The 26375-nt window shown below is 46.8% G+C and overlaps 2 protein-coding genes across 3 annotated transcripts; one reads left to right on the top strand and one right to left on the bottom strand.

Annotated features, from left to right (window-relative positions):
• Positions 1 to 50: 50 nt before the first annotated feature.
• Positions 51 to 6687, bottom strand: oaz1a (ornithine decarboxylase antizyme 1a). The gene is given in 8 exon segments (XM_042342695.1): positions 51 to 325; positions 327 to 432; positions 2406 to 2491; positions 2958 to 3130; positions 3656 to 3742; positions 3744 to 3801; positions 6523 to 6578; positions 6580 to 6687. Coding segments are annotated over 8 exon segments (645 nt in total). The 5' UTR covers positions 6637 to 6687; the 3' UTR covers positions 51 to 303.
• Positions 6688 to 14071: 7384 nt separating this feature from the next.
• Positions 14072 to 26085, top strand: LOC103181922 (junctional sarcoplasmic reticulum protein 1-like). Of its 2 annotated transcripts, none has more exons than XM_007898711.2 (7): positions 14072 to 14221; positions 21324 to 21425; positions 22062 to 22108; positions 22428 to 22575; positions 22991 to 23134; positions 23831 to 23913; positions 25269 to 26085. In XM_007898711.2, exons 2-7 carry the CDS (start codon positions 21335 to 21337, stop codon positions 25980 to 25982), a joined length of 1227 nt encoding a protein of 408 aa, XP_007896902.2. In that variant the 5' UTR covers positions 14072 to 14221; positions 21324 to 21334; the 3' UTR covers positions 25983 to 26085. The 2 variants fall into 2 exon arrangements, with proteins under 2 accessions (XP_007896902.2, XP_042198628.1); XM_042342694.1 differs by lacking the exon at positions 14072 to 14221 and adding an exon at positions 14411 to 14429.
• The last annotated feature ends 290 nt before the right edge of the window (positions 26086 to 26375 follow it).

The raw sequence follows: 26375 nt of genomic DNA, 5'->3' as shown, positions 1-26375 counted from the left end.
TGTAACAAAGGGAACTTGAAACTAAAAAATTAGGAGTGATATGCAGTTAATTTCTTGGTGAGCAATTTATTTGCTATAATCATAACATGCAGATATTTCAAGATACACAGTACAAGTGAAAATTCAAACAGACCATCACCAGATAGCCTGAAAGCTCTCATGCTACTCCAAACTGGGGCACATTATCACCACACCTTAAAACCCACAGAGGCTGACAAACATCCACCAATCCACCTTCACAGATGACAGAGACAAAAAAACAAAAAGTAGCCGAACACCAAAGCACTAGATGAAAGTACACGTTTATTCTTCATCAGATGCCTCTTTCAATTGTGTACGCCATGAAGAAAGCATCTGGTCTCTTTGGGACGAGGGGATGTCCAGGTCTCACAATCTCAAAGCCAAGAAAGCTAAAGGTGCGAAGCAGTGAAGCTGCAAAAAAAAAAAAAAAAAAAGGGGAAAAAAGACATCAAGTTACTTCATTTAACCTCTTCACGGCCCTCGGAGACATGTACAGCGCACTACACTTAATTGCATGTCAGATGATTGCATACTCTGCTTCATTGCATAGCAATTTCCAGAAACCGAAAATTCGCTACTTGTTTGTATGGTATTGCACTCCATTTGGTTGCAGATCTGATAATTGCATAATTTGCCTTATTGCCTTGGAATTATGGAGACTAAGAAGAGATATACCATTCTTACTTTAGCTCACTCCTTTAATGGTCTTGAAGTAATATATACTGAGTTATGGTTTATGTCCTGAAGTAATATATACTGTTCATTTGTGAAATGGTTATGAACTATAAATAGTCAATAGAACTTCAGGTAATTGCATACTCCGCATAATTGCATGACAGCTATCTGGAACCGACTCCAGGCGATCATACAGATTGCACTGTTGAGTTGGATTTTAGCAAACTACATGAACAGTATGGACCCACCCGCCCACCATTGGCCACCTCAGCCCCAACCTCTGGAATTCCATTCTCCAGTCACTCCGCCACACCCCCTCCTTAGCCTCCTTCAAGTCCTGCCTCAAGACCCTCCTCTTCGACCATGCCATCAGCCACCCCCCCTCCCAACCCCAGCTCAGGTCTGAAATGCTGTACTCTGTCCAGCGCCTTGGGACGTCCGCTCGACATGAAAGGCACTATTCAAATGTAATCTTGTTGTTGTTGAATAGGACTCAGCAGGAGCAGAAAAAAAATCAGACTAAACAATGCATTAGGATTTAAATAGCTGACGTTCTAGGCAGCTGTCAATAAACCTTTAACCACCAATGCAATTTACAGCAGTAATCATAAAGTCAATGTAGAATATTTATACTGTCAAAACAATGTCCAAGATTTGTTGCGTGCTGGTTTATTAGCCTGAGGCACAAATTATTCGAAAGATCAGTGTCCTCTCCTAACTGTGTGATACTCTTCTCTACACCGAGGAAAAGGGCAGGGATGAGGCAGGCTGGTCCCAGGCTTTTCCAGCTGTCCACTAGAAAACTGCATACATGCAGCCCAGCCTACCAAAGTAGATTTTGCTTCAGTGCAAAGTACACAAAATGGTGTGCTCCAAAACATGTTCAACTGTGGAGATTTTTTTTAAAAAAACCTTGATTGGTTGGCTTGTTTAGGAATATGTACAGTGGGCTGCTTGTAGGAACTTAAGAGCCTTCAATGAGATGCCAAATGTAGAATAAGGCTAGTGGGGATAGTTTTGTTTGTAGAGCTTGAACCAGCAGTTTTAATGTTAATAGTGCATTTAACCTTGCCGTACTACCATTGAAATGAGCATTGCTGCCAAAACCATTCAAGTCAAGGTTTCTCACTGGTGGGGCTGACCAGTTCCAAGCTCATTGCTTTGCAGTCAAATAGTTCTTAAGGAACTTCCCCAAACTTCAGGTAACAGCAGAACATTTATAAAGTGTACATACTTTCTTCTGTAACTATCGGTACTGTGGCATCTGCCCACAAGTCAAGGATACTGGAGAGCTGCTTCTGATTAAGCAAAGCAGCTCTGCATTATAAATACTCTACACCATTAAGATTAGTTATTAGTTCATTTATAGAATGCTATAATTGGCAGTATTAAAGAAGTAGTTTCTTTAAGCATCACTGAGTTGATTGACCCCTGAACTACAGTCAAAGCAGTTAGCACACAATCCCACACACTACCTATACTTTAGTCCAATTAGTTGTTATACTGACAGTATTCAATGGAACGTTTTGGTTTTGCTCAACATAAACCTGTACAGCAACCCCAAATTAAACATTCAGCGAAAGAATTGTTAAAGCAAGATTTGAATTTCACTCAAGTCACAACAATGTGCAAGTTCCACTCAGAATTCTTTAAATATGTCAGATATTACCAGTTTCAGATTGTTTGAAATACAGTTTTCCATCACTCACCTCGATCATCCCTGTTCTTGTGGAAGCAAATGAAGACATGTTCAGCCTGAAGATGTTCTTCTGCAAACTCCAGCAGGATGGTGAAACTGGAAAGATGTATGTCAAAACAGGAGTGAGAAAGAAAGCTAAGTCACCATCCTTCCCCTTGGCCATGCAGTTCAATTTAATGACGACATCCAATTTAGTGATTCATATATCAATATCAAACCTCAACCCACTTGCCTAATTCACTAGAAACAGAATATTTTGAAGCAAGTATGTATTGGCTACATTAGTCATTCATAATCCTAGCAAATATGAGTATTTCTAGCTATTTTAGTTCTATCTAAAATCAAATTTCTGTGGAAACAAAGTCATCATTGAGGTCCACATTATAAATTGGCTAGTGAAAGCAGTTACAATTGAGCCGCAAGCATAAATTAACACAGCTTCTTAAACAAACAGAAGCAGGGTTCCTGGTAAAGTTCAAGTCACATCTGTCCAACTAAAGGGTTCCTTTTTATTCCACCCACAATTTCCGCTTTTAGCATTCAGGATACTCCACACACATACCTTTCTTTGCTTCCTTCAGGCAAGGCCCCAACTGGGAGCTCAATATAAAGATTGTTGCTGTTCAGTACTGCTCTCCAGTGAACAATTCTTGCATCAGTAAGCTTGGACTGGATGTGAAGGATTTTAGTTCTGCTGTTTGCACTCAAATCTTCTGTTACACTCAGTCGAATATCCTGTAGGACGAGGAATAATGCAAATTGATACAACACCTATAATGTCTTGAGGCTCTTCACAGGCACTTACTGACAATATTGTGCATTGTAGGCAAACATGGCAACTAATTTTGACAAGCAAGTTTCTAACACTGCCAATTTATTGAGAGAAATGTTGGCTAGACACCTGGAGAAATTCCTCTTTCAAAATATTATCAAGGGATCTTTCAGGCAGGACTATAGATTAGTATCTCACCCAAAGATCAACACCTCCAGCATTGCAGCCTGATTGCTAGCTCTAAGTTCTGACATGGAGCTTGAACTCAGAGGCAAGTGTTTTACCAATCAAGCTTAGCTGATAGTTTACCGGGCAAATTCCAGTCTATTAATCTGCATCAAGGCCAAGTTGTTTAGTCATAAACCAGTTTGTTAATAAAACAGGAATCCATATCCACATTAAGGACATCTGCAGGCCTTTCGAACAATTCTGCTCCAACAAGGCCATGACTAAAGACACACAATTGATACAAAATGCTGAATACTCACCGAATACAATAAGCTGGCTGCAAGATTGTGATCCCTTTGACCATTCCCTCGCCCACCTGGGATCTTCAAGGGTGGGTGAGGGACATCAGGAGCACCACTGAGGCCCTGGACCAGGGTTACTACTGCAATTGGAGGACAGCCTGGGACTGAAAGGGTTAAAAAAAATTAACTTGTTTACATTGGGTGCAGGGGAATAAAAACATTGACTGTTGGAGCTGGATACATAACCTAGAAATTACCCTCTCACAATTAAGTGACACAGGATTCTGCAACAACCTTTCAATCAACATTGTAGTGAGAAATGCTTCAATATTATGGAAATTTGATATGCAAATATCTATACAGAATGCAAAGACAAAATGCCTAAATTTGGCTGTTTTCCACAATGCATTGGTTCTCCACTGATACTATGAGAAGTGAACTAATTGGCAAACAAGTTCCATGTGTAGCTTGGTTGTATCTGTTCAATATGATCAACATTTGTCTGAAAATTTCCTCCATGTTATGGTGCCAGCGTGTGGCTTGATTTTTTTGATTCAGTTTGAGCTGAAACTTCTATATTATCAACCGAGTTGGCAGTAAAGACTTGTATTCCCATTGGGAGGTCACTTGCTGCAGCCCAAATACAACACAAGTCCATCTAATACATGATATGGGGGGAGGGGAAAAGAGACATAACACTCACATCTAGATGGAAAAGCAGTCATTATTATACTACAGATTGAATAACTATGGTTAACTGTTTAAGTACAAACAATTTTCTACACAAACACTGCAATTTTACAAGATGCTATCTTCATACAATGACTATAAAAACATATTCATTTCAGAATTCAGCCCTAAAGCTGGAACTCTTTCAAAGCAATGTTTTCCCCTAAAACCTGTTAAATAACCAACCATCCGTGCTTAAACAAAGGCAAGCAAAAACTGCCAAAGGTTAACCAGCTTTGTACATTTGCTGTCATGCTAGTTGTCCATTTCCACTGACACCGAAGAATCGTGATACTCATCCTCCAAGCCCTAACAGAAGGCCAGATTGAAGGGCCCACTGAAGCCATCCTTTTAAAAGTTGGGCAACACGGCAGAATGGGAAGGGCTCGTTCTGAATGATTTGAAGAGCATTTCCTAAGGTGCAAGTTTGCAAAAACGAACGCTGAACGTTAAGGCCACCCGCAAAAACCGAGATCAAAACAAACCTCCGAATTAGCAAAGCCATGGGTCTGATGGGAGCTCAGATGCTCGGCATCGCTATTGTTCACAGTGGATCGCGGAAGGGTTGGCTGTTCCTGGTTGCAAACAAGCCCCACCCTGACTGCTGAACCGCACAGCCCAGGCAGCACGTCACACGGCCCCACCACGTCACCTCGGCAGATCACAGCCTCCAGGGGGTTTCATAACAATCGCGGGCATCAACTAACACCAACCACCTTTTCTTCTCCTCTCTACCCCCCCCCCCACTCATACACACAACACCCCCCCACACTACACCACACCCCCCCCACACATACACACAACACCCCCTCACACTACACCACACCCCCCTACACATACACACACACACTACACCCCCCACATACACACAACACCCCCCCCACACTACACCACACCCCCCCTACACACACACACAACACGCCCCCCACACCCCCCCACATAACCACCAACATCCATTCTCACCAGTTCGCTGTTTGTTGATCCACTTCCCCGAGCAGTCCAAGTAAAAACAAAGTCTCATTTACACACCGGTGCATTAACGTCCCCTTCCCACCGCTTTTCTTTTTTTTTAAAAAAATATAAAACAAATTCCCACTGCGACTCATCCACGGTGGTTTTCTCATTTTTATTTCTTTTGGGAGTTTTTTTTAAAAAAAACGGTGCAAATCCTCCAACGTGCTTTATATAAAACATGTTTCAACTAAAAGCTAAATGTTAGATAGCGGGTTGTGGGGGGGAAGAAACGAAGAGAACTATTTCACACGTTTTTTTTTAAAAAACAAAATAAAATCCCCAGTGCTCCTCATCCCCGAAGATTTAATCCCAGTCTTTTTTGTATTTTTTTGTGTGTGTGTGGAGGAGAAAAAAAGAGAAAAAAAACACGGTGCAAACACGGATGTTTGTTTTTTTAAAAAAATGCTATCTGTAGCTGTGTGTGTGTGTGTGGGTGCGTGGGGGGGGGGGGGGGGGTGGGGGGGAGAAATGGGTGAAGAAAGAAAAACTTTATTGAAAAAAAATCAATCAAATAAAAAAAAACTTGGACGGCGGCCATTTGGGGCCTTTTAAAAACAGGGGAGGGAGGGAGGGCTTTTCCTCCTCCTTCCCCCCTCCTCCTCCTCTTCTCCCCCACTCAGCCCTTTTATTTTAAAATAAAATTCCCTCACTCCCTCCCCCCCCCCCTTCCCTGCCACACACACACACACACACTCTCTCCTTTGGAAGGCGCCCTTGGGGGAGATATTTTTTTTTCCCCTCTCCCTCCGCTCCCTCCGTTTGGAAGGCGGGAGGGGGGCCATTTTAAACGGGGAGGGCGGAGGCGGAGGGGGGGGGGGGGAAGAGGGGAGAGAGAGACATCCTTCCTTCCCTCACCCCCCCCCACTGCTCTTCTCCTACACTCCTTTATCACGGGATTCCCTCCTTCTCTTCGGAAAAGGCAGCGATCTTGGATTACGAGGGGGACGGGGATTTATTTTATCCCTTCTTCCTCCTCCTCCTCATCGCCATTCCCTTCACCCCCCCCCCCCCCGTTATGAAGACAACCTGCGGCCTATGTGTACACACACACACACACACACACGGTGCGAGCTTGCGCGCAAAAAAAAAGACGTCCTCCTCTCCTCCATTGCCTCCCTCCCTTCCCTTCCCTCCCCGCTTACCTTTCGGCTCTAGCACTGCGACTAAACGTGACGGCTGGCATCGTATCTCCTTCCTTTCTCTCGGGCGAAACAGTGACTATTCAAAATGCGCTGGAGGAGGGAGGTTTCGACCATCCGGCCTTAGGGCTCCACGACGGGACAACCAGGTGAAGCGAGCGAGCGAGTGAGAGAGCGAGGGAGGGAGGGAGGGAAGAAGAAGAAGAAGAGGAGGAGGAGGAGGAGAGGGAGGGAGGGGAGAGAGAGAAAAAAAAAGGGGGAGGAGGGGTTGTTGTCTCTGCTCTCGCCGCCGCGTCAAGTCAGCTGCTCGCGCGCGCGCGCGTGTGTGTGTGTGTGTGGGTGTGTGAGGTGAGGGGGGAGGAGGACGACGACGGGGAGGAGGCGCGGCCGTTCGCGCGCGCTCTGTGACGTCGCGCGAGGGGGGCGGGACGGGGCGCGTGGCGGTTATTCAAACGGGGCGGCCCAACCGTCACTTCGCTCGCGACACCCCACCCCCACACTTCCCGGCCCCGCCCCCCCCACCACTACCCCCACGTGACTAGATTTCGAAGGGTTGTTCTCACGCCCAATCGGGCGGAACCGCCCTCGTCCCGCCCGCCCGCCCGCTCCACCACCACCAACTGCCCCCCGCACGTGACCAGAATTGGGCGGTTTTCACGCCCAATGGGGCGTGTTTTTTTCTCTGTAAACGGGTGGCGCCTAAAAATTTTTTTTGGGGGGGGGAGGGGGTCATTTTATTTCGTTTTAAAACCACCCACAGACGTGTTCTTGGTGGTTGTTTTCCTTGGAGGAGCTCTTTAATAATTAGTAATAGTGTCATTTGATACGACGCCTCAGAGCGCTCGTCGGGGCGGGGGGGGGGAGGGGGGGAGGGGTGGGGGGTCACGTTATATTTGGGGTGTGTACGTATATGTACGGTGTCTGTTATTATAATGATAATAATAATAATCCTCGCGTTTGGTTTCGATTGCGGCCGCGTCGCCGCGTCGAGCCGTCTCGAAAGCGCTTCACGGAAATATGCTGTCAAGTGTAGTGACTGTAGTAGGTCTTGTGGTTGAAAGTCACAAACGGTCGCGGGTGGATCGAGTGACCTGTCTTATTTGTTGTTATAATTTTTTTTGGGGTGGCGTGGGGGGGGGGGGGTCGGGGTGAGGTAGTAACCGCTATGGGAGAACAGAAACGCCGGCAGGGATATCGCTCTGCCCTTAATTAGCCTCTGGGCGCACAGTCACTACACCTCACGGTGGACCTCTGAAGGGCATCAAAACGCCGGGTTCCTCGATGCCGTCCGAGGACTCGATTGCCGAATGGCGACCCCCGGCCGGTGGGACGGCCTTTTAAGCGCTCGGGCGTCTGTCCCGACGCGATGGGATATAACCAGCAATAATAACCTGCCGTTGTCAAGCGGCAATTCACGCGGTTCGACTCGGGGAGTGTTTAACAGCGTCCAGGGCTCGGGGAGAAAAGGGAGATGACCGTCAGCCGTCATCCTTGGATCGTTACGTAGCGCCCTCCGAGCGGGGTAGCGTCTCGGAACGCTGTATCGACTGTAATCGTTATGATTATCGCTCATCTTGCAGGTGCAGATAACAATAATAATAATAATAATAATAATCCTCGCGTTTGATATAGCGCTTTTCCCGTCGGGAGGACGTCCCAAAGCGCTTCACAGAACACACTGTAAAGTGAATTGACTGTGTATTTGTGGGCGAACGCGGCGGCCGATGGCGCACAGCAACGTCCCACAGACAGTCAGTCGTGGATTGAAAATGACCGATTTATTATTGTTTTGGGTTTTTGGAGGGTTTATTATTAGGGCTCTGTGTGTGGAGTAAGGAAACTTGCCCGAGGTTTCGCCCTCTGCCGGGGATTGAACTCGGGTCCCTCGCTTGCAAAGCGAGTGCTCTAACCACTGAGCTACAGGACTCCAGAGAAGCTGCCACGTTTGCCCACATCGCAGCGTTGAGTTAATTTCAACGCATTCACGTTTTAATGTGCTTTCCCCACCCCCACTCTCGCCCTAGTCCTTGTTACTCAAATGGCTACCGGCTACAACGGAGGGATTGAGGGAGAGTGTTCCAGAGTTATGCGTTAAGTACTGATGCGTGAGCGCAATAAAAAGGATCGGTTATTCATTTCATCATTCAAGGGACCTTGTAATTTTCTCCACCCGCAAGACGGCGGCACAGCACGCCAGGATTTTCTTCGGTGACGGTTTATTTCCCAAACCTTCCTTCGCAATCTTGCTCTGTCAAAGCGATTGCGAAATAATTCGCGGTAAGCGGTGGGGGGGGGAAAGAGTTACAGTCATAGCGTGAATGGAGATAGTGTCATGTAACATCCGGTACTCAGTCCACAGTGGGTGTTAACAACTTCGGGCGCTTGAAGGATTTTCGTTCGGTGCCCGACCTGATGTGACTGAGAACGGCCATCTCTCAGGGATGGACGTTTTCAGGACGACGGGAGAGGTTGATGAGCAGCACTTGGCGCGAGCGTAAGATCCCTCCAAAACCAAAAACAATAATAAATCGGTCACTTTCAAATCTACGACTGTCTGTGGGACATTGCTGTGCGCAATTGGCTGCCGCGTCCGCCCACAAATATACAGTCAATTCACTTTACAGTGTGTTCTGTGAAGCGCTTTGGGACGTCCTCCCGACGTGAAAAGCGCTGTATCAAATGCAAGGATTATTATTATTATTATTAGGATGTAGGCTGGCAGTTCGATAACAGGTTTCAACTTCCCACCGCCACTCAGACAAGGGAAAGGTTATCTAATTTTAACCTAAATTGACAGTGATGGTTGTTCATTAGCTGAAACCTATTTTTGGAAGGGGGAAGAGAAATGCTCTCTTTCTCTGACGTTTCCAAAAAACTGTGTCTCGCGGACTAATTTGGATGATCTGGAAGACCCGTAAGGAGCACAGCAGACCCCATCTACACACGCGAATAAAATCCATAATCATGTTTACCCAGCAATACACAATCTCTCTTACTCTCCCCTTTTCCCTCAGAGAAAGGAAAGCGAACGACAGAGTCAGGCGAACAGCAGAGGAAGGGAAAGCGAGACAAAGAGAGAGAGAAGACGACATAATTAAGCGCAAGGATTATTATTGTCGTAACTCCACGGAGCACAAATGGCGAGTCTTTAAGCTCGCCACCAACTGTACTGACTGACAACGTAGACTGATAATGGGAAAATTCCACGTTGAGCGTTCATTATCAGTTGCTGTGCTCAGTGGGAAGACGGATTATCGATGCCCCCACCCCCAACTGTTTAGGAGCAATCAAGGTCACTTCCATTTTGACGCTGCCGGCGCAGATGAGTTTCTACCGCTGTTGAATTTAAAAATAATTACATTGATATAGTCCTTTCACCCAAGCAACGTTTGTAATGCTCAGGTGTAAAATAAACAATTTGCATTTTATAAGGAAGCAATCCCCAGTGCTGAACCTTACAAACACACACACACACATCTATAAGGCTGGATCCAAGAAGCACATTACAGGAAGAATCTAGATAAAGAGGACCTGCCATGCGTGTCAAATGATAGTTTACCCAGAAATGAGACTGAAGTGGACGGATTCGCAGGATCGTACGGTTAACAGATAAATTAATTGAAATGAAAAAAAATGATATTTTGAAAACGGCTTTCGATCGCGTCGCGAAATCAATCTTCAAAGTATCAAGTTGCCGGGAGACGATGTTCTTTGAAGTAATACCCGGATGTGAGTTAGTGTTATTTGCGATAAATAAAAATAAATAAACTGCTTTCACCCACGTCTCCCATGTTTCCGTTATGAGCTTCCAAAATAATGTTGGCATGCATCGACCCAGCGCAACACACGTTGCAGTGAAATTCGATTTACAATGCATAATTTGTATGGCGTCTGTCACATCGGGAGAGACGACAACATGTGGCACAACTGGAAGGAGCAGAAAAATCAGTGAAGCGAGCACATAACCAATCTGGGGGGGAAAGAGGGAGTGATGATATCAATAAAACAGTGTAACCTGCCCCTTTTACTACAACAACATCTTTATAGAGCACCCTTCCACGTACATTAACATAATGTCTCAAAGAGCTTTGCAGTGCCTGGGATGGGTGCCAAGCAGGAGGGATACCATTCCCACCTCCACAACATCGCCCGGCTCCGCCACTGTCTCACCGCAGGCTGCCGAAACCTTCATACGTGCTTTCATGACATCGAGGCTCGACTATGCAAACTCCCTGCTTGTCAGCCTCCCCGACTCCTCCCTCCGTAGGCTGCAGATCGTCCAGAACTCATGTCCTCTCCCGCACCAGTCTCCGTGACCCTATCACCCCCCCATCCTCGCCCGACTCCACTGGCTTCCCATCACACAGAGGATACGGTTCAAGATCCTGGTCTTCACCTTCAAAGCCCTCCATGGTCTCGCTCCCCCCGACATCTGCGACCTTCTAACCACCTACCATCCTGCTCGCTCCCTCCGCTCAGCGGGCTCCAGGCTGCTTCACGTCCCCCACCTCGCTCACCCCACCATTGGCGGGCGGGCCTTCTGCCACTCTGCCCCCACCCTCTGGAAGTTCGTCCCGCAGTCCCTCCGCCTCACCTCCTCCCCTCGCCACCTACAAGACCCATCTCAAGACCCTCCTCTTCGATCGTGCTTTTGATCTCCCTGTTCACCCCCCCTGCCCTCCACCCTCCCGGGTCCCGACCCCCAGCTCGCGTCCGAAATTCTGTCTGTCCAGGGCTTGGGACGTCTTCCCGACGTGAAAAGCGCTTTACAAAAATGTAATGTTGTTGTTGTTGTTGAAAGAGGAGGTGACAATAGGGCACAGCTGAGGATGTAGGTTTTGTAGCGGGGTTTGAAGGCAGATTGAGCGGAGGCGAGATTGAGGGCTCAAGGGAAGCTCACATAAACTCACACACAAAGTTAATAGAACAGGCTATATTGAGACCATCATATAGCCTGAATTACCAATGCACTATGTACAGTAAACTCCTGATAACTCAACCCTGGCTTAACTGGTCACTACCACTTAAGTCATCTTCGTGTATTTATACATATAACTTATTTGGTGGGCGAAACGCGGCAGCCAATCGAGCACAGCAGCGTCCCACAAACAGCCGTGGATTGAGTGACCAAATTATTTTGGGGTTTTTTTTTCCTTGAGGGATTATTATCAGGCGTGTGGAGTAAGGAAACTTGGCCAAGGTTTCGCCCTGCTGGGAATTGGACCCAGGTCTCTCGCTTGCGAGGCGAGTGCTGTAACCACTGTATTGACCCACAACAATCTGTTGTCAACATAATATAATATAATATAATATAATATAATATAATATAATATAATATAATATAATATAATATAATATAATATAATAGCCACAGAATATTCTGCTGGCAATAAACTAGAGGAGAAGGTTCCTTTTGACCTGTAACCCATGATGTGAGCTGTAACAGTGGAGGACATAATGGCTCTCATTTCTCACTGCGATACTCTGCTGTAGACACACATCCTGGTGATCGCCTGACATGTGCACCACAGCCACGTGTGTGTATGTGAGGACTTGCAGAAGATGGTGGTACCCATCTCATGGTATCTTTAGACAAAGAGAAAAACTCTCTTTTTGCTGCTTTTACATTACAGGACCACCAGGACTGAAAAGCAGAGAACCTGACACTCGAGCAGTGCCGCTTTTAATTTCAGAAAGCAAAGAGGTTTCTGTTTTTTCGTTCCCCCGGCACCTTTCAAACTTGTTTTCCTGCTCGCTCAATAGAAAAACAACAGTAAGCAGAGGCTGGAGATAATAATAATCCTTTCATTTCGATACAGCGCCTTATCGCGTCGTTGAGACGTCTCAAAGCGCTTCACAGAATATACTGTGAAGTGAATTGACTGAATATTTTGTGGGCGAAACGCGGCAGCCAATTGCGCACAGATGCACGCAAACGGCAGGGGACGTGTAGCTATCTCGAGAGTAATTTTTATGACTGTTCTTCAGCCACAAAGCGGCGATGGGTTAAATCGACCCGACGTTTGAGATTTGGTTGCTGTCGGGTTCTGTCTATGATCTCGTACGTATGTCAATCAATGTCTGGAGTCATCAAGAAAATTGGGTCAACGTCTTTGACCAGCAGATGGGGCCCTATTGCCTGATTTACAATTATCGGAGGGTTTGAGTAGGTTATTCAGCGATTTTTTATAATGCTCAAAGCTCACCTCGTTGCTTCATCTATACCTCTGTAGCCTCCTGCTCTCTGCCCACTCTCTCCTCTCTGCTCACTTGTGTTCTTGCCCGCTCACAGCTTACGGTCAAGGAGCAAAACAGTGTTTGCACAAGGATTGCACGTTTCAATCTCAGCTCCCATTCAGCTGGCCTACCTTTTTATTTCCCAGCGCAGTCACCGTATGCATGCTAATTGCTGAATTATAATTAGTTGTAATTTAGTGTCCCAGATTGTCACCGATTCACCCTATTTGAAATGGTATTGAAGTCCCAGGGAGTAGAATTGCCACTCTTAGCTCTTTGCGGCGATGGTAATAATAGTAATGGTCCTCGCATTTGCTGGAGCCTGTTATCGCTCCGTTGAAACACCTCAAAGATACGCAGTGACAAAGATATCACTGCAAAGTGCAGTGACTGTATTTGGAGGTGAACGCAGCAGCTAATTTGTGCACAGCAATGAAGTGAATGACTGATTTATATCTGGGGGGAGGGGGAATTGTTGGCCAGGGCACCAGAACAAACTCTCTTTATATATTTTTTTGGTGTCTGACACACGCGGAATCCCATCACCACTTTAACAATATTCCTTTTCTTTTCCGATAGTGCCACGGGACCTTTACTATCCTCCTGAACAGGCAGACGGGGCCTTGGAAATGATCATTTCTGTCCGTGTAATGATAATGACCCAGGCAGATGGGGAAATTGGTACAGAATGAGAAAGTATTTCTATTATATAAAACAAGTACAATCAGTCATTGCTAATCTTCAGTGTAAACTGTGCTGTGAGTGACAATACCAGTGACTTGGCAGAGGGGAAAATCACGTTTTGCCCAGATGTTATATTGTCATTCTGTCTCATGACATTTTGTACAGCGAGCTTCAAATAGCTGCCCAGTTGCGAGGGGAGCCACTGAGAGGAAAGACCAGTGAAGGCCTCCAGAGAAGGTTTAAGTGTAGAGGAAAATTAAGGAAGAAAGAGCGAAGTTTGGTGAATCTCTTTAGGAGCAGATTTACTAGGCGGGCCGAACGAGAGGACGGACTGGTTTAGGTTCGCAATGGATGAACCTCATCTTCTCTGCCTCGCGCCTGGGGGAACGTGGTGGCTAAGAAATCTCATAAAGCACAGCGATTTATAATAAGGTCTCGTTGCAAGTTGCTCCAAGACTTGAAAGCGACGGGCGAGTTACTGAGAGCTGTGCCCACTTAAACCTCAGCCTATTCCAACAGCCGAGTCAGTCAGCTAGTCAGTCAGTCAGTCAGTCAGTCAGTTAGTCCCTGAGTTGCTGTCATTAGTTGCTGTGAGGGTTTGATGGTATCTGACATGATTGGCTGATATTTTGATTCTTACCGGAACTGGCACCTGTTGCTTCGCATCAATCCCAGTCTGAGACGGAGCCAAGGAGAGGGACAGTCAAGAGTCCTCTGCGCTGCATAAAACAAGGAGCTTTTTTAAACACGCGACGAGTTTACCTCAGCCCGCAGGCAAGACGTGAGTCCCTTTTGAGGATGTGTTTCTTTTGCTTTGGGGAGCTTTTGACTCGCGAGTCATTGCTCTCGATACCCATTTTCGTTGCCTCTGGAGTGTGTAGCTATTTCTGGAAAGCGTTGCAATCTGAAACTAGAGAGTGTGCAGATCCAGCTAAGCAATCCTGCCCCGAGACAACCGAGGGGCGACCGTGGTGAAAGAAAACAGAATCGTGCGTTTCCACGTGTTTGGTCCTGTTTTAATGTGCAGAGTAATTATTTGGAATTGTGTGAGTGAACGGGATGGGAGGTGGGAAGGAACCTTAGCGCACTTATTCATTTGCTAGGACAAGGCGTCTCAAGTCAGCGGGGCCAGGAATTGTCTTTTTTTTTTGAGTTTTCTTATCAGTTTTTAAAACTGTAAAGTGTCAATGCTGTCTTTTTTTCTTAGAAAAAGTCTCTACGGATGAGGGAACACTTTAAATGTTGTTCGTGAATGCTAGAGAGTCTCATCAATAGATAGTGTCATCCAACCAGATTCCCAAATAGATTGGTTTCAAGGTAAATGTGAGTCTTCGGCCAACCTTCTGCCCTCCCTGCCCACCACCCTCCCTGATCTCGACCCCCAGCTCGGGTCCAAATCCCTGACTGTCCAGGGCTTTGGGATGTCTTCCCGACGTGAAAGGCGCTATACAAATGTAATTTGTATTGTATTGTATACTTGTCCTGTGGAAGGTCCAAGGTCATTCACTAGAGGTGATAAGGTAAGAGGAAAAGCAGTGCTTTGAACATATATATAACAATAACAACAACAAATTACATATGTATAGCGTCTTTCACATCAGGAGGACACCCCAAGGCGCTGGAATATTGATATATTAATAAAATAAATGAGTTAAACATTTAAAATTTGGGCTTATGAATTGTTATTGTCATTATATATTGCTGTGCACTGAGTTATAATGAAAAGGTTAAAGAAGCTGATGGGTTTTTGGGATGACGAAAATTACTCCACTGAAAGACGTACTAAAATATGTGTGAATGGGGAGCGGGGAAATTAAGGACAGGTCTGGTGTCCCAGAGCCGCAGTATAGTTGGATGAGAACTTCTGTCTACGTTTCGCCCACAAAGTGTACAGTCAATTCACTTTACAGTGTATCCTGTGAACCTCTTTGAGACGTCTCGAAGACGCGATAAGGCGCTGTGTCAAATGCAACGATTATTGTTATTAATACTGTCCCACCAAAAATAAGTGCCTGATTGTGGTACGGCTGTCAGCAGGAGTAAAACTCATTGAGCATTTTCCAGGGAGAGAGGACAGACAGAGAGAAAGAGAGAAAGAGAGAGAGAGAGAAAGAAAGAATCCCTTTAACGTTAAACACAATCAGATTTCAAATTATTGTTATGCGTCAGTAAATTATTAGCGATTTCTTAGAAAATATTTGAAATGCATTCTTTGATTTTGTTCTGCCGCAGTTGTTCCTGACGCGTATTCACTGACGTACGCTCCCGAGGATTCAGCTGTTAACATGGGTTGCGTTGTAACTGATATAATATCGCTAGCTCTGCCTTGTGTGTGTGTGTGTGTGTGCGCGCGTGTGCGCGTGTGTGTGCGTGTGTGTCGGGGCAAATGCAATAATGACAGCAGATCACACGGGGAAAGAATCCACGGTAATAACAAGCGAAAAGGGGAAAAGAAATGGAAGAAATACGACAAGCGGAATGGCAAGTGTTAGCGAACACGACAATGACCAATAAAGAGCCAACAGCGTCGTTTGGCACCGAAACCATTCCAGTAACCATTAATGACCAGTAACTTCCTGGTAACAATTCACTGCAATGACTCGGTGATGAGTTACCAGGAGTGGCGAGTTAGGCATACGTAAGGCGAAACCTTGGGCAAGTTTCCTTACTCCACACAGAGCATAATAATAATCCCTCCAAAAAAACAAAACAATAATAAATTGGTCATTTTCAATCTACGACTGTTTGTGGGACATTGCTGTGCGCAATTGGCTGCCGCGTTCGCCCACAAATATACAGTCAATTCACTTTACAGTGTGTTCTGTGAAGCGCTTTGGGACGTCCTCCCGACGTGAAAAGCGCTATATCAAATGCAAGGATTATTATTATTATTATTATAAATACATGTGGCCGGGATGTTGACAGAGTGATGACTGAGGAGTCGGAGTGACAACTTGAGACAAGTTAAGGGTGGGGTTATCAGAAGTTTACTGTAGGGAGGGAGGTACAGTATTAAGCTGCGGTACAGTATTAAGCTGCGGAACACGCTTCCAGTTTGACCCGCCTAATGAATCTGTTCATACTAAGGCATTCGAGGGTTTCCAAACATGTAACGCAATAATTGCTGGGCGAGACTTAATACAGGAGGCTCTTGTTACAGACTGCCTGTGAGTCAAGTGCATCAAAATGTCTGGAGATTTGTTTTTAACCACAACAAACAGATGTGAAAGCAGAACCCAGTGACAGGTTTGTGGCAACCATGATTTGTGAGTGGCTAAAACAACAACAACAAGTTACATTTGCGTAGCGCCTTTCACGTCAGGAGGACGTACAACAACAACAACTCAGCTGTGAACGCAGGTTAAAACTCAATGCCAATTGATGCTTGGGCGTGTAATTACGATTCACTCACACAGCACTGATGCGTTGGGCCAATGGTCGTGCGCCTCAGATTCTTTATTTGGCTATGAGAGCACAAAGTGATGTCCACAAGTGGGGGAAAGAGATGTCACAGACTTTTTGCGAACCTGACAACTTCAACTCTGTGTATTTGGTCAACAATTTATAGGGTAGCTCATCACGACCTATAAATGGAGTCCTGTAGCTTAGCAGTGAGAGCACTCGCCTCGCGAGCGGGAGGACCTGGGCTTCTATTCCTGGCAGGGCGAAACGTTGGGCAAGATTCCTTACGCCACACGCCTCTATTTACCCAGCTGTAAGTAGGAACCCGGTTGTTAGACGATTGGCGGATGGCTTTTCCGGGGATAATAATTCCTTTAAAGCAGGAATTCCACATGTCTCGAAGACGCGATAAGGCGCTATGTCACACTCTAGGATTATTATGATTATCATTATTATTATTATTATTATAAATGCACGTGGGCCTCTCTGATTGCTCGGCAAGTTGTCCAGGGAGGAGCTGATGTGTTACATACATCAGGAAGGCCCCAGGTTCTGCCCTCGGTCTCGAGTGGAGTAACATAATCTCTTCCGAGGCAGCAATAAAGAGTTATAATCGGCGTCAGCGACTGAAGAGAGCAGAAACTCAGCCCAGGGTTTGCGTTTGCGATTGCTAACCTGCGGGTGGGATAGATGTCGGGGAAGATATTTTCGGGTTTGGCTACATTGCCTCCTGTGTATGAAAAGTCCCGTGCCATTCATTCACTGTCAAAGGCTCCCACAGTAAATAATGGGCAAGTGGATACGGCACAGCTTGGAAAGAGGCGATTCCAATACTGCCAGGAAAAATAACTTGCGTTTACACAGCGCCCCTCACACCGGGAGCGTCCCAGAGTGGCGGAGTGCAGTGCTGAGCCGGGTGGCAGGGCGTCGCGGGGGGTGGGGGGAGAGGGTGGGAGGTGACCGTAGGCACGGTCGACGAGGAAGGGTCTTCAGTCACGACTTATATGACTTATTCTGCCTTACAGCCTTTCAGCTCCCCTCTCGACTCTCTTCCCCCTCCTCGCTCCCTCCCTTTCCTCCCCTCACCCTGACCATTTCTCCGCTCCTCGCTCCCTCCCTTCCCTCCCCTCACCCTGACCATTTCCCCCTCCTCGCTCCCTCCCTTCCCTCCCCTCACCCTGACCATTTCCCCCTCCTCGCTCCCTCCCTTCCCTCCCCTCACCCTGACCATTTCCCCCTTCCTCGCTCCCTCCCTTCCCTCCCCTCACCCTGACCATTTCCCCCCTCCTCGCTCCCTCCCTTCCCTCCCTTCACCCTGACCATTTCCCCCCTGCTCGGGTCATGACCCAACTGTGCAGCGCCTTGGGACGTCCTCCTGACTTGAAAGGCGCTTTATAAATGGAATCTTGTTGTTGTTGTTACAGTCAACTCTCAGCCACTCCGCTCAAAGAGGAAGCAGCCTGTATTTACAATAGGCGACTCTAGCTTCAAGAAAACACGCGTAACTTTTGCCCGACTTACAGTCAGCCTCTGGATGTGCACAGTGTTGACCGTTTGCGGGGCTGCAGGAGGCAAATCAACACGCTGCGGAGCTTGAGATATCAATCCTAATCCGTACGTTTGATACAGACTCCCTTCGCCGAGGTGGGGATTTCTCAAAATGCTTCCGCAGGACAAGTCCGCGACGGCTTTTTTTTTGTAGGTGACTGCACGTTACTCCACATTAAATCAGGTGGAGGTTAAAGGTCCCGTGACACTATTCATAAGGAGAGGAGCGTATCTCTTGGTGTCCTGCCCAACAATCCACCCCACCCCACCCCACCCGCCAGATAAAATTGGTGACTCACTGCGTAGTTGTTTGCGGGACATTGCTGCCAATTTGCCCACAAAGCAACACAGTCACTTCGCTTTACATTATATCCTGTGAAGCGCTTCGAGCCCTCCCTTCCTGACGTGAAAGGCGCTGTACCAATTGCAAGGATGATTATCATCACGATTATTAGTACGACAGCACCTTAGTCCAATTTTATATCATTTGAAACTTCTGGCTGTAAAAAAAAATTTGTGGCGATGGCTGAACAGATCGCCAGGTCGTTCTGTGTGTGTGTGTGTGTGAGCATGTGTGTGTGTGTTTGTATGAGTGTGTGTGTGTGAGCGTGTGTTTGTGTGAGCGCGTGTTTGTGTGAGCGCGTGTTTGTGTGAGCGTGTGCTTGTGCGAGCGTGTGCTTGCGTGAGCGCGTGTGTGCAAGCGTGTGTGTGTGAGCGTGTAAGTGTGTGTGTGAGTGAGTGCGCGCGTGTGAGTAAGTGTGTGTGTGTGTGTGTGTGTGTGTGTGTGTGTGCGCGCGCGCGCGTGTTGGGGTGGATTGATGATAACTATTATCGATCGGCCAGATTTCTAGCAGGAGCTTAAACTTACATTCCCCACCAGACCTCAGAACACTTAGAACATTCTCCCGGTCTGCCGAGTTACCTTGGCAACTCTAATATGAGCCTCGTCCTCTGTGGTTTTATCCTAAATACCCTCGGAATCCAAATTTGGAGAATCTATTATTTGAGATTTGGAACACGAGTGCTCTGGGATTCGAGGTTTTAAAAGATTTTCTGTTCCCTATTCCCCAGCACTGTCATATCACGATCACCGTTCCCGCTGCAACAGAGCACACGTAACCTCTCTCACGTTTTCAGTGCATCTGTTTTCTAAGAACGTACCAATTTTCTAGGCGAGAGAAGACCAAGGTCCATCGAGTTCGCCATCCGCCATCCTGGCAGCCGCTTGACATGTCGTGTCCCAAACCTATATGCTGTTGTGTCCCGCGATATTATTTCCTAACAGAAATTTGTTCTTGAAACAAACGACACCTTCTGCTTCCGCCGTCTGGCTAAGGTTTCTGTTTATTTTGGGGAGGAAAGACATTGTTTGGCTCTAAGGCGCAGTCAGTGCTGTTTTGCCTCATGATTAAATGTCACAGAGAAGTATATATTTCATAAACCTCCCCCCCCCCCACCCATTGGTTTTCATTCCCGGGCAGGGCCAAACCTTGGGCAAGTTAATAATAATTATTATGATGATAATAATAATCATAATAATAATAATGTGATCACTCAATCCATGACTGCTTATGGGACATTGCTGTGCGCAATTGGCTGTCGCCTTTCGCCCATAAAACACACAGTCACGACACTTTGCAGGATACCCTGTGAAGCTCTTTGAGACGTCTCGAAGACGTGATGAGGCGCTGTATCAAACGCAAGACTTATTATTATCATATTCCACCCCCCGACTTCCCAACAGGGGGAAAAAAATGTTTGGGAGCCATGATATTCCGGTACAGCTCCTGCCCTCCACTGTAGTTATTTAAGTGGAAGTCAATCGGGAAAAATGCCGAGCTCTGCACGTGCAGGGAATTAAACCCCAATAACACTGAGGATTTTCAATTGAAAATGCTCTGTGTGAGCGCCGTGGCCTGGGCGATCCTCGTAGTGCAGCTTGAGTACCCAAGATGTACTTTATAGAATCATAGAATTATAATAATAACAACATAAGAAGAATTATACAGCTCAGAGGGAGGCCATTTTTGGTCCATCTTGCCTGTGCCTACTCTTTGAAAGAGCTATCCAGATTAATCCCGCTCCCCGGCTCTCTTCCCGTACGTAGCCTTGCAAATTTGTCCTCCCCAAATGCCCATCCACTTCTGTCTTGGGTGTTGTTATCGAATCGGCTTCCACCACCCTTCCAGTCGGCGCAACTCGCTGTGCGAAAAAAATTCTCCTCCTCTCCCCTTCTGGTTCTTTTGACAACCATCTTAATTCTTAATCTTAAAGTCATTAACTGTGCGCAATTGGCTGCCGCGTTTCGCCCACGAAATACACAGTCACTGCACTTTACAGTACGTCCTGCGAAGCGCTTTGAGGTGTCTCGACGACGTGATGAGGCACAATATTAACTGCAAGGATTATTATTATTATTATTATTATTAACCCAAAGTGACAGCACTAACTCTGTACAACAGACACCATGAAATACTCAGCATCGACACATTAGGAACATAGGAAAACAGAACCAAAAAGGAAGCTATTATTAATTATCATGATCATTATTGTAGTTTTTGTGCGTTCGCTCTGCCTTGAGCCGCCTTAAGAAATTGTGAGGTGAGAATTTGTGTTCACTCAATGACAAGTGCAACGACTGCAGGATTCCACCAAATACCTGATCCTTTTCTCATCCAGTTTTCCCACAGTTCTGACGAAGGACCCACAACGTTGACTCGCTTTCCTTTCTCCATAGATGCTGCCTGACCCGCTGAGTGCTCCCCAGCCACTTCTGTTTTTGTTTTGCAACGTGAATCCCGACTGTGAATAAAACAGTAAATGCGCGCTGCGGACGCGAGGCAAAGTAATGTGACACAAAAGAAACGCGGTCGGGGATAGATCGTGGTCGAGTGTGTGCCACGGAGGGTTAAGGTGCTCTTTCCGTCCTTCAGAGGGTTCCGACATGGAGGAAGATATCTTCAAATCAGTCGAGGAAGATCTCGCCGAAGCAATACAAGAATTACCTCCGCAAGCAGAGCCATCGCGACGTCAAGGTGAGCTTGGGTCAGCAAATTGCAGAAATAATGTGTTGGAATGAATGAAAAAAAAACACTTTGATCGAGATTGGAAAGGTTGACTCGGCACCAACTGTTTCATCCAGCTCCTCGCGTGAGGGTTTCGTTCAAGGGCAAGCTATGTGGTTTTAGCAGGTTAGATTCCAAGCGGTTCGCCCAACGTACTCCAGGGAAAGAGAGTGCGCATTCCCTTCCGATAGCCACCTTGGGAATTTCCACGTGTAGGTGGGTTGAGACGCATGGAATTGTCAGTTTGGTTTGGAGCCCCCTTAAGCACGGTGAGGGGTTTCCGCGCGTGTGTCAAGACACTCGGCTGACCCCCCCCCCCCCAAAAAATAAAGGTTAGAAGGGACTGGATTTTTCGGGGAATATTTATACATCATTACAAGACGGCACTTTCAATCTAGGGTGGTTGCGAGACGGTTGGTTGATTTAATGAGGAAATCCCAGTGTTAGAGGAATGGTCTCGCTTGATTAAGTTGATCGCCTTGTCCACAATCACCTGTGACCGTACAAGTAGAGGCCGAGTTTTCACGACGGGGTTTACAGAGGCGCACGGGAATGAGTTATGGGGAAACCGCGAGGATTATCTAACGGGTCGTCCTTTCACTGCAGATGTTCAGATTTTGAAGAAGAGTAAAAAGATCAGCGAGAAATCAGACGTAAGTGACCACGACTGTTGTGTTCAAGAACAAACTCGGTTTAAAGCGTAGATTGGTTTGCACCAACGGCAGCATCAATACAGTAAACTCATAACTCAACCCTGGCTTAACTAGTCACTATCACTTAAGTCATCATGCTGTCAATATTTATGTACTTATCCATATGCCATGCATTCAACCACCCACCCCCTGATCCCAACCCTCTGCTCAGGTCCAAATCCCTGACTGTCCAGCGCCTTGGGACGTCCTCCCGACGTGAAAGGCGCTGTACAAATGGAATTTGTTGTCGTTGTTCTTGTTGTTGTCGCCTGTTTTGCAGGACACAGAGAAGGAAAAGGACGAGTTGCAAATAGAAGAAATAAGGACAGAAAACTCAAGACGCAGAAGCGACAGACAGAAGGCACCGCAGAAAACAATCACCGAAACAGCAAAGGATACGAAACAGAGCAGTAAAAAGACAGGAGAAGGTGTTGTGTATAAGGACTGTAACCTGCTACCGTGTTAAGCTAAAGACTAAAAATTCTCATACAAAACTACTGGTACTTAGTAATAATCCTTGCATTTGGGATAGCGCCTTATCACGTATCGAAGCACATCACGGGGTATACGGTAAAGCGAATTGATTGTGTATTATGTGGGCGAAACGCGACAGGCAAATGCGCCCAACGACGTCCCACAAACAGTCATGGTTTGAGAGACCAAAATTCTTCTTCTTATTTTTCTACTTGACAAGAGTTGCGCTGAGTCCCAGCACGTCATGTTTTAAAATCGAATCGAATGTTGTATTTTTAATCGTCATCGAATCGATCCGAGAATACAGGACGGAACGGGAAGGCAACGAGAGTCACGGCAAGCTGACGTTTTCCCTCTCTGTTTCCCCAGTGAAGCTGCCAAGATTGGGCGTCGAAAAGATCGAAGCGAAAGTTGCCGGAGAAGAAGATCCCTTGGCGGGGATCACCTTAAACAGGTGTCTTATAGTGGCCACAGTGATTGTGCTTCTGACCATGGGAGTGCAGGTGATCGCAGGTAAGAGCTCCCACCGGACTGTACCTTTGATAGGTTTTACGGTCCTCATTGAAACAGACGTCTCACCCGCTTTCAGTTGAACAAGGGACATCTGCTCTCACAGGACAATCCCATTGAGAGGTTAATATTCTGAAATGCAACTGTTGCTCGGGTTTCATTACACCCAACCCTCGGTGTAGCAAGCACTCACCAAGTACTTTTCCGCTAGTAAGTTTATCTGAGTCTTGATTACAATCCAAACCTCCTCCAATAAGCACATATCTGCCCTGTGTGTCCTTTCCCAGTGTCCTTTTATACTGCGTCGTTGTCTCTTAAAGTGGGATCTCTCCTCACTCTCGATTCCTTTTGTAAAATTTGCAAAAGATTGAAGCACAAATGGCTACAGGATGAGATACAGAATCACCTTAAACAGGTCTCTTATAGTCCCCTTCATTGATTGTTGTTCTTTACAAATAAAAACACGTGCAATCGAGTGACGAGAGACAGATTTTACAGTGCATATAACGAAATAATAATAAAAAGAAGAGTCCTTGCTTTTGATATAGCGCCTTTGAGATGTCTCAAAGCTATATCAAATGCAAGAATCATTATTGTTAGTAGTATTATCCCTTTTTCAGAGACAACGACACTCAGTTAAGAACCGATGGTGACTGGTGAGAACAGTGCCATGATTTCTCACAAAGACTATTCTTGCAGGTGTTTTTGAACTAGACGACGAGGCTGATTCCATGTTGTCCTACTCTGACAACGGGCTTCCAGATGATGACGATTTGACCCTGGTAAGAAACGGGGAACCTTTAAAACAAGAACGTAGAACATACCAGTCAGGTCTTTTACCGAGTGTTTGATATAGAGTCTTATCACATCGAATCATCCTGAGGCACCTCACAGAGTTTTCTGTGAAGCTGTGCGTGTTTTTGCTCAGACAAACGTAGCAGCCAATTTGTGCACAGCAGTGTCCCGTAAACAGCTATGGAGTGAGTGACCAATTTTTTTTGTGGGGGGGTGGGGGGATTGTCGGCCAGGACACCGGGAGAGAGACAGTGCCGTGGGATCGTTAACATCCACCCGAACAGGCAGGCGGGACCTCTACCTGTTTTTACGACTCACCCGAAGGACGGCACCTCCGACAATGCAACACACCCCCAACGCTGCGTTGGGGCGTCAGCTTAGACGGTGCGATTCCAAGTCCCGACGTAGGGGTTTGAACCCACAACCTTCTGACTCGGAGGCGAGAAAGGGAGCCCTAGCACTGAGCCAGGCTGACACGCATGACAGCACGCCAAGCACAGGCGTCTAGTTTCATCAGTTGGTGTCCAGGAGACTAGAAGGGAGAGTGCCCGGGGGGAGTCTGTTGAGAACGCCATTGAGGATGAAGGGACAACTAACGAAGCTGGAGGAAAGATCACAGCACAGGTGGTGCTTATAAGTAGCACCTTTCACATCGGGAGGACGTCTCAAACTGCTTCACCCACAGGAGGAGTGGTGGTGGGGGAGGCTGGGGGTTTGGGCAGGGAACCACGACAACAAAATTCAACCTTAATTGGGAAACCTGTCCCTTATGGGGTATTGTTGTAAAAAAAAGTCTTCTAATTTCAGGGGGATTTTGAGAATTTTTAAAAAGTATATGTATATATATATATAATCACACTCTGAAGACACGTATATGGTCTTAAAGCTAAAACCATGAGAAATTTGGTGCCTCGTTACTTTCTCATCCAATATTATTCCTATAATATTGTAGCAGATATGATTGAATATTGAGACTTACGATTCAGTGCGGCACACACACGCACACGCACATACACACACATGTGCACACACATGCGCGCGCACAATGGCCAGGGATGGGGGGTTAGAGAGAACATCTAACACTGCACGTTAATTACATTTGTGCAGCGCCTTTCAGATCAGGAGGACATCCCAAAGCGCTGGACAATCAAGGAATCTGGGGGTTAGGATCAGGATGGGGGTGGAGGGCAGGGAGGGTGGGTGGGGGTAGGAAGGTGAACGAAGGCGCGGTCAAAGAGGAGGGTCTGCGGGAAAGCTGGGGCCAGAAAGGCTGAACGCGAAAAAAAATAATATTTCAGCTCCTGCGATGGCAAAGACGGATGACCTTGTTTCCTTGCCCTAGGACGTAAGGACTGCGTTCGAGGATCGGGGACACATTTCAGGACCCGAGAAAGTTGCGGAGCACGAGAAAAAGGTTCCCTTCGCTGCCCCGGCCCGAACGGACGCCAGAAAACGCCACGAGAGACCGAAGGACGAGGCAGCCCAGAGGAAGCCCTCTCCGCAAGCTAAGGACATAAAGGTTCCGAGGGGCGGTTTCAAGCCAAAAGACGGCAGCAACTCAGCCTCAAAGACCGGACCGGGGAAAGAACACAAACACAAACCCAAACCCAAACCCGAGAAGAGAGACGATAAACACTTCAAAAAAGAACACAAGTCGGAAAAGCACAGAGGGCTGAAGGAGCCGCACTTCAAAGAAGGGGAGGACAAGAAATTTTACAAGGGCAAAGAAGAGGCCCGTGATAAGGGGGGTAAATTTAATCACAGCTCTCCCAGGAAGTATGACAAAAATGCCAAACAAGATACGTACAGAAAACACCAAGGCCAAGCCAGAGACTTTGAAAAGCACAAGCCGTACGGGAGGAACAAGCCACGGGGCGACGACGTCAGCCGAAAGCACGATTACAAAGGGCACAAAGAATACGACGGCCATAGCAAGCAGCAGCTCGGGCCGGTCAGGGCTGACGAGCGCGACGGTGTCGAGAGCGGCCACAAGAAACCCGGCGCGCCGAAGCCCGGGGGCAAAAATAGGTTCACGGAGAGCAAAAGACACGACTAGGTTCCGAGTCCCACTCACGCGCACGCAGTCACGTCGCGGGTCGCGGGTCGCGAGTCGCGGTCGGCGAAAGACAAACAAAAAAACAAAACAAAACAGTGTTTTCATTTCTCTTTCCCCCCACCCTCCGCCCTTCCCTCTCTCCTTCCCTCCCCCCCCCCAACCCCTTCCCCCCCTCCTCCCCCCCCCGCTGCGGGTGAAAAAAACGCAAAGAGGGGGAGGAAAAAAATGTTGCTTTATATCGGTGAATTGTAATGTTTTTAAATAAAAAAAAGTCCGTCTGCCGTTGCACCGAATTAAAACGATAAGCCCTCCTTCCAATAGGAGATCCAATCACGAGTCTGGAAATCAACCGGTTTTCTATAAAGAACCCAACAACAACAACAACAACTTGCA

Source organism: Callorhinchus milii, unplaced genomic scaffold (assembly GCF_018977255.1).
Source record: "Callorhinchus milii isolate IMCB2004 unplaced genomic scaffold, IMCB_Cmil_1.0 Scaffold21, whole genome shotgun sequence".
In the NCBI taxonomy this organism is placed as follows: Eukaryota; Metazoa; Chordata; class Chondrichthyes; order Chimaeriformes; family Callorhinchidae; genus Callorhinchus; species Callorhinchus milii.
Note: the sequence above shows the minus strand (reverse complement) of the source record. Positions and strands in the feature narration are given on the sequence as shown.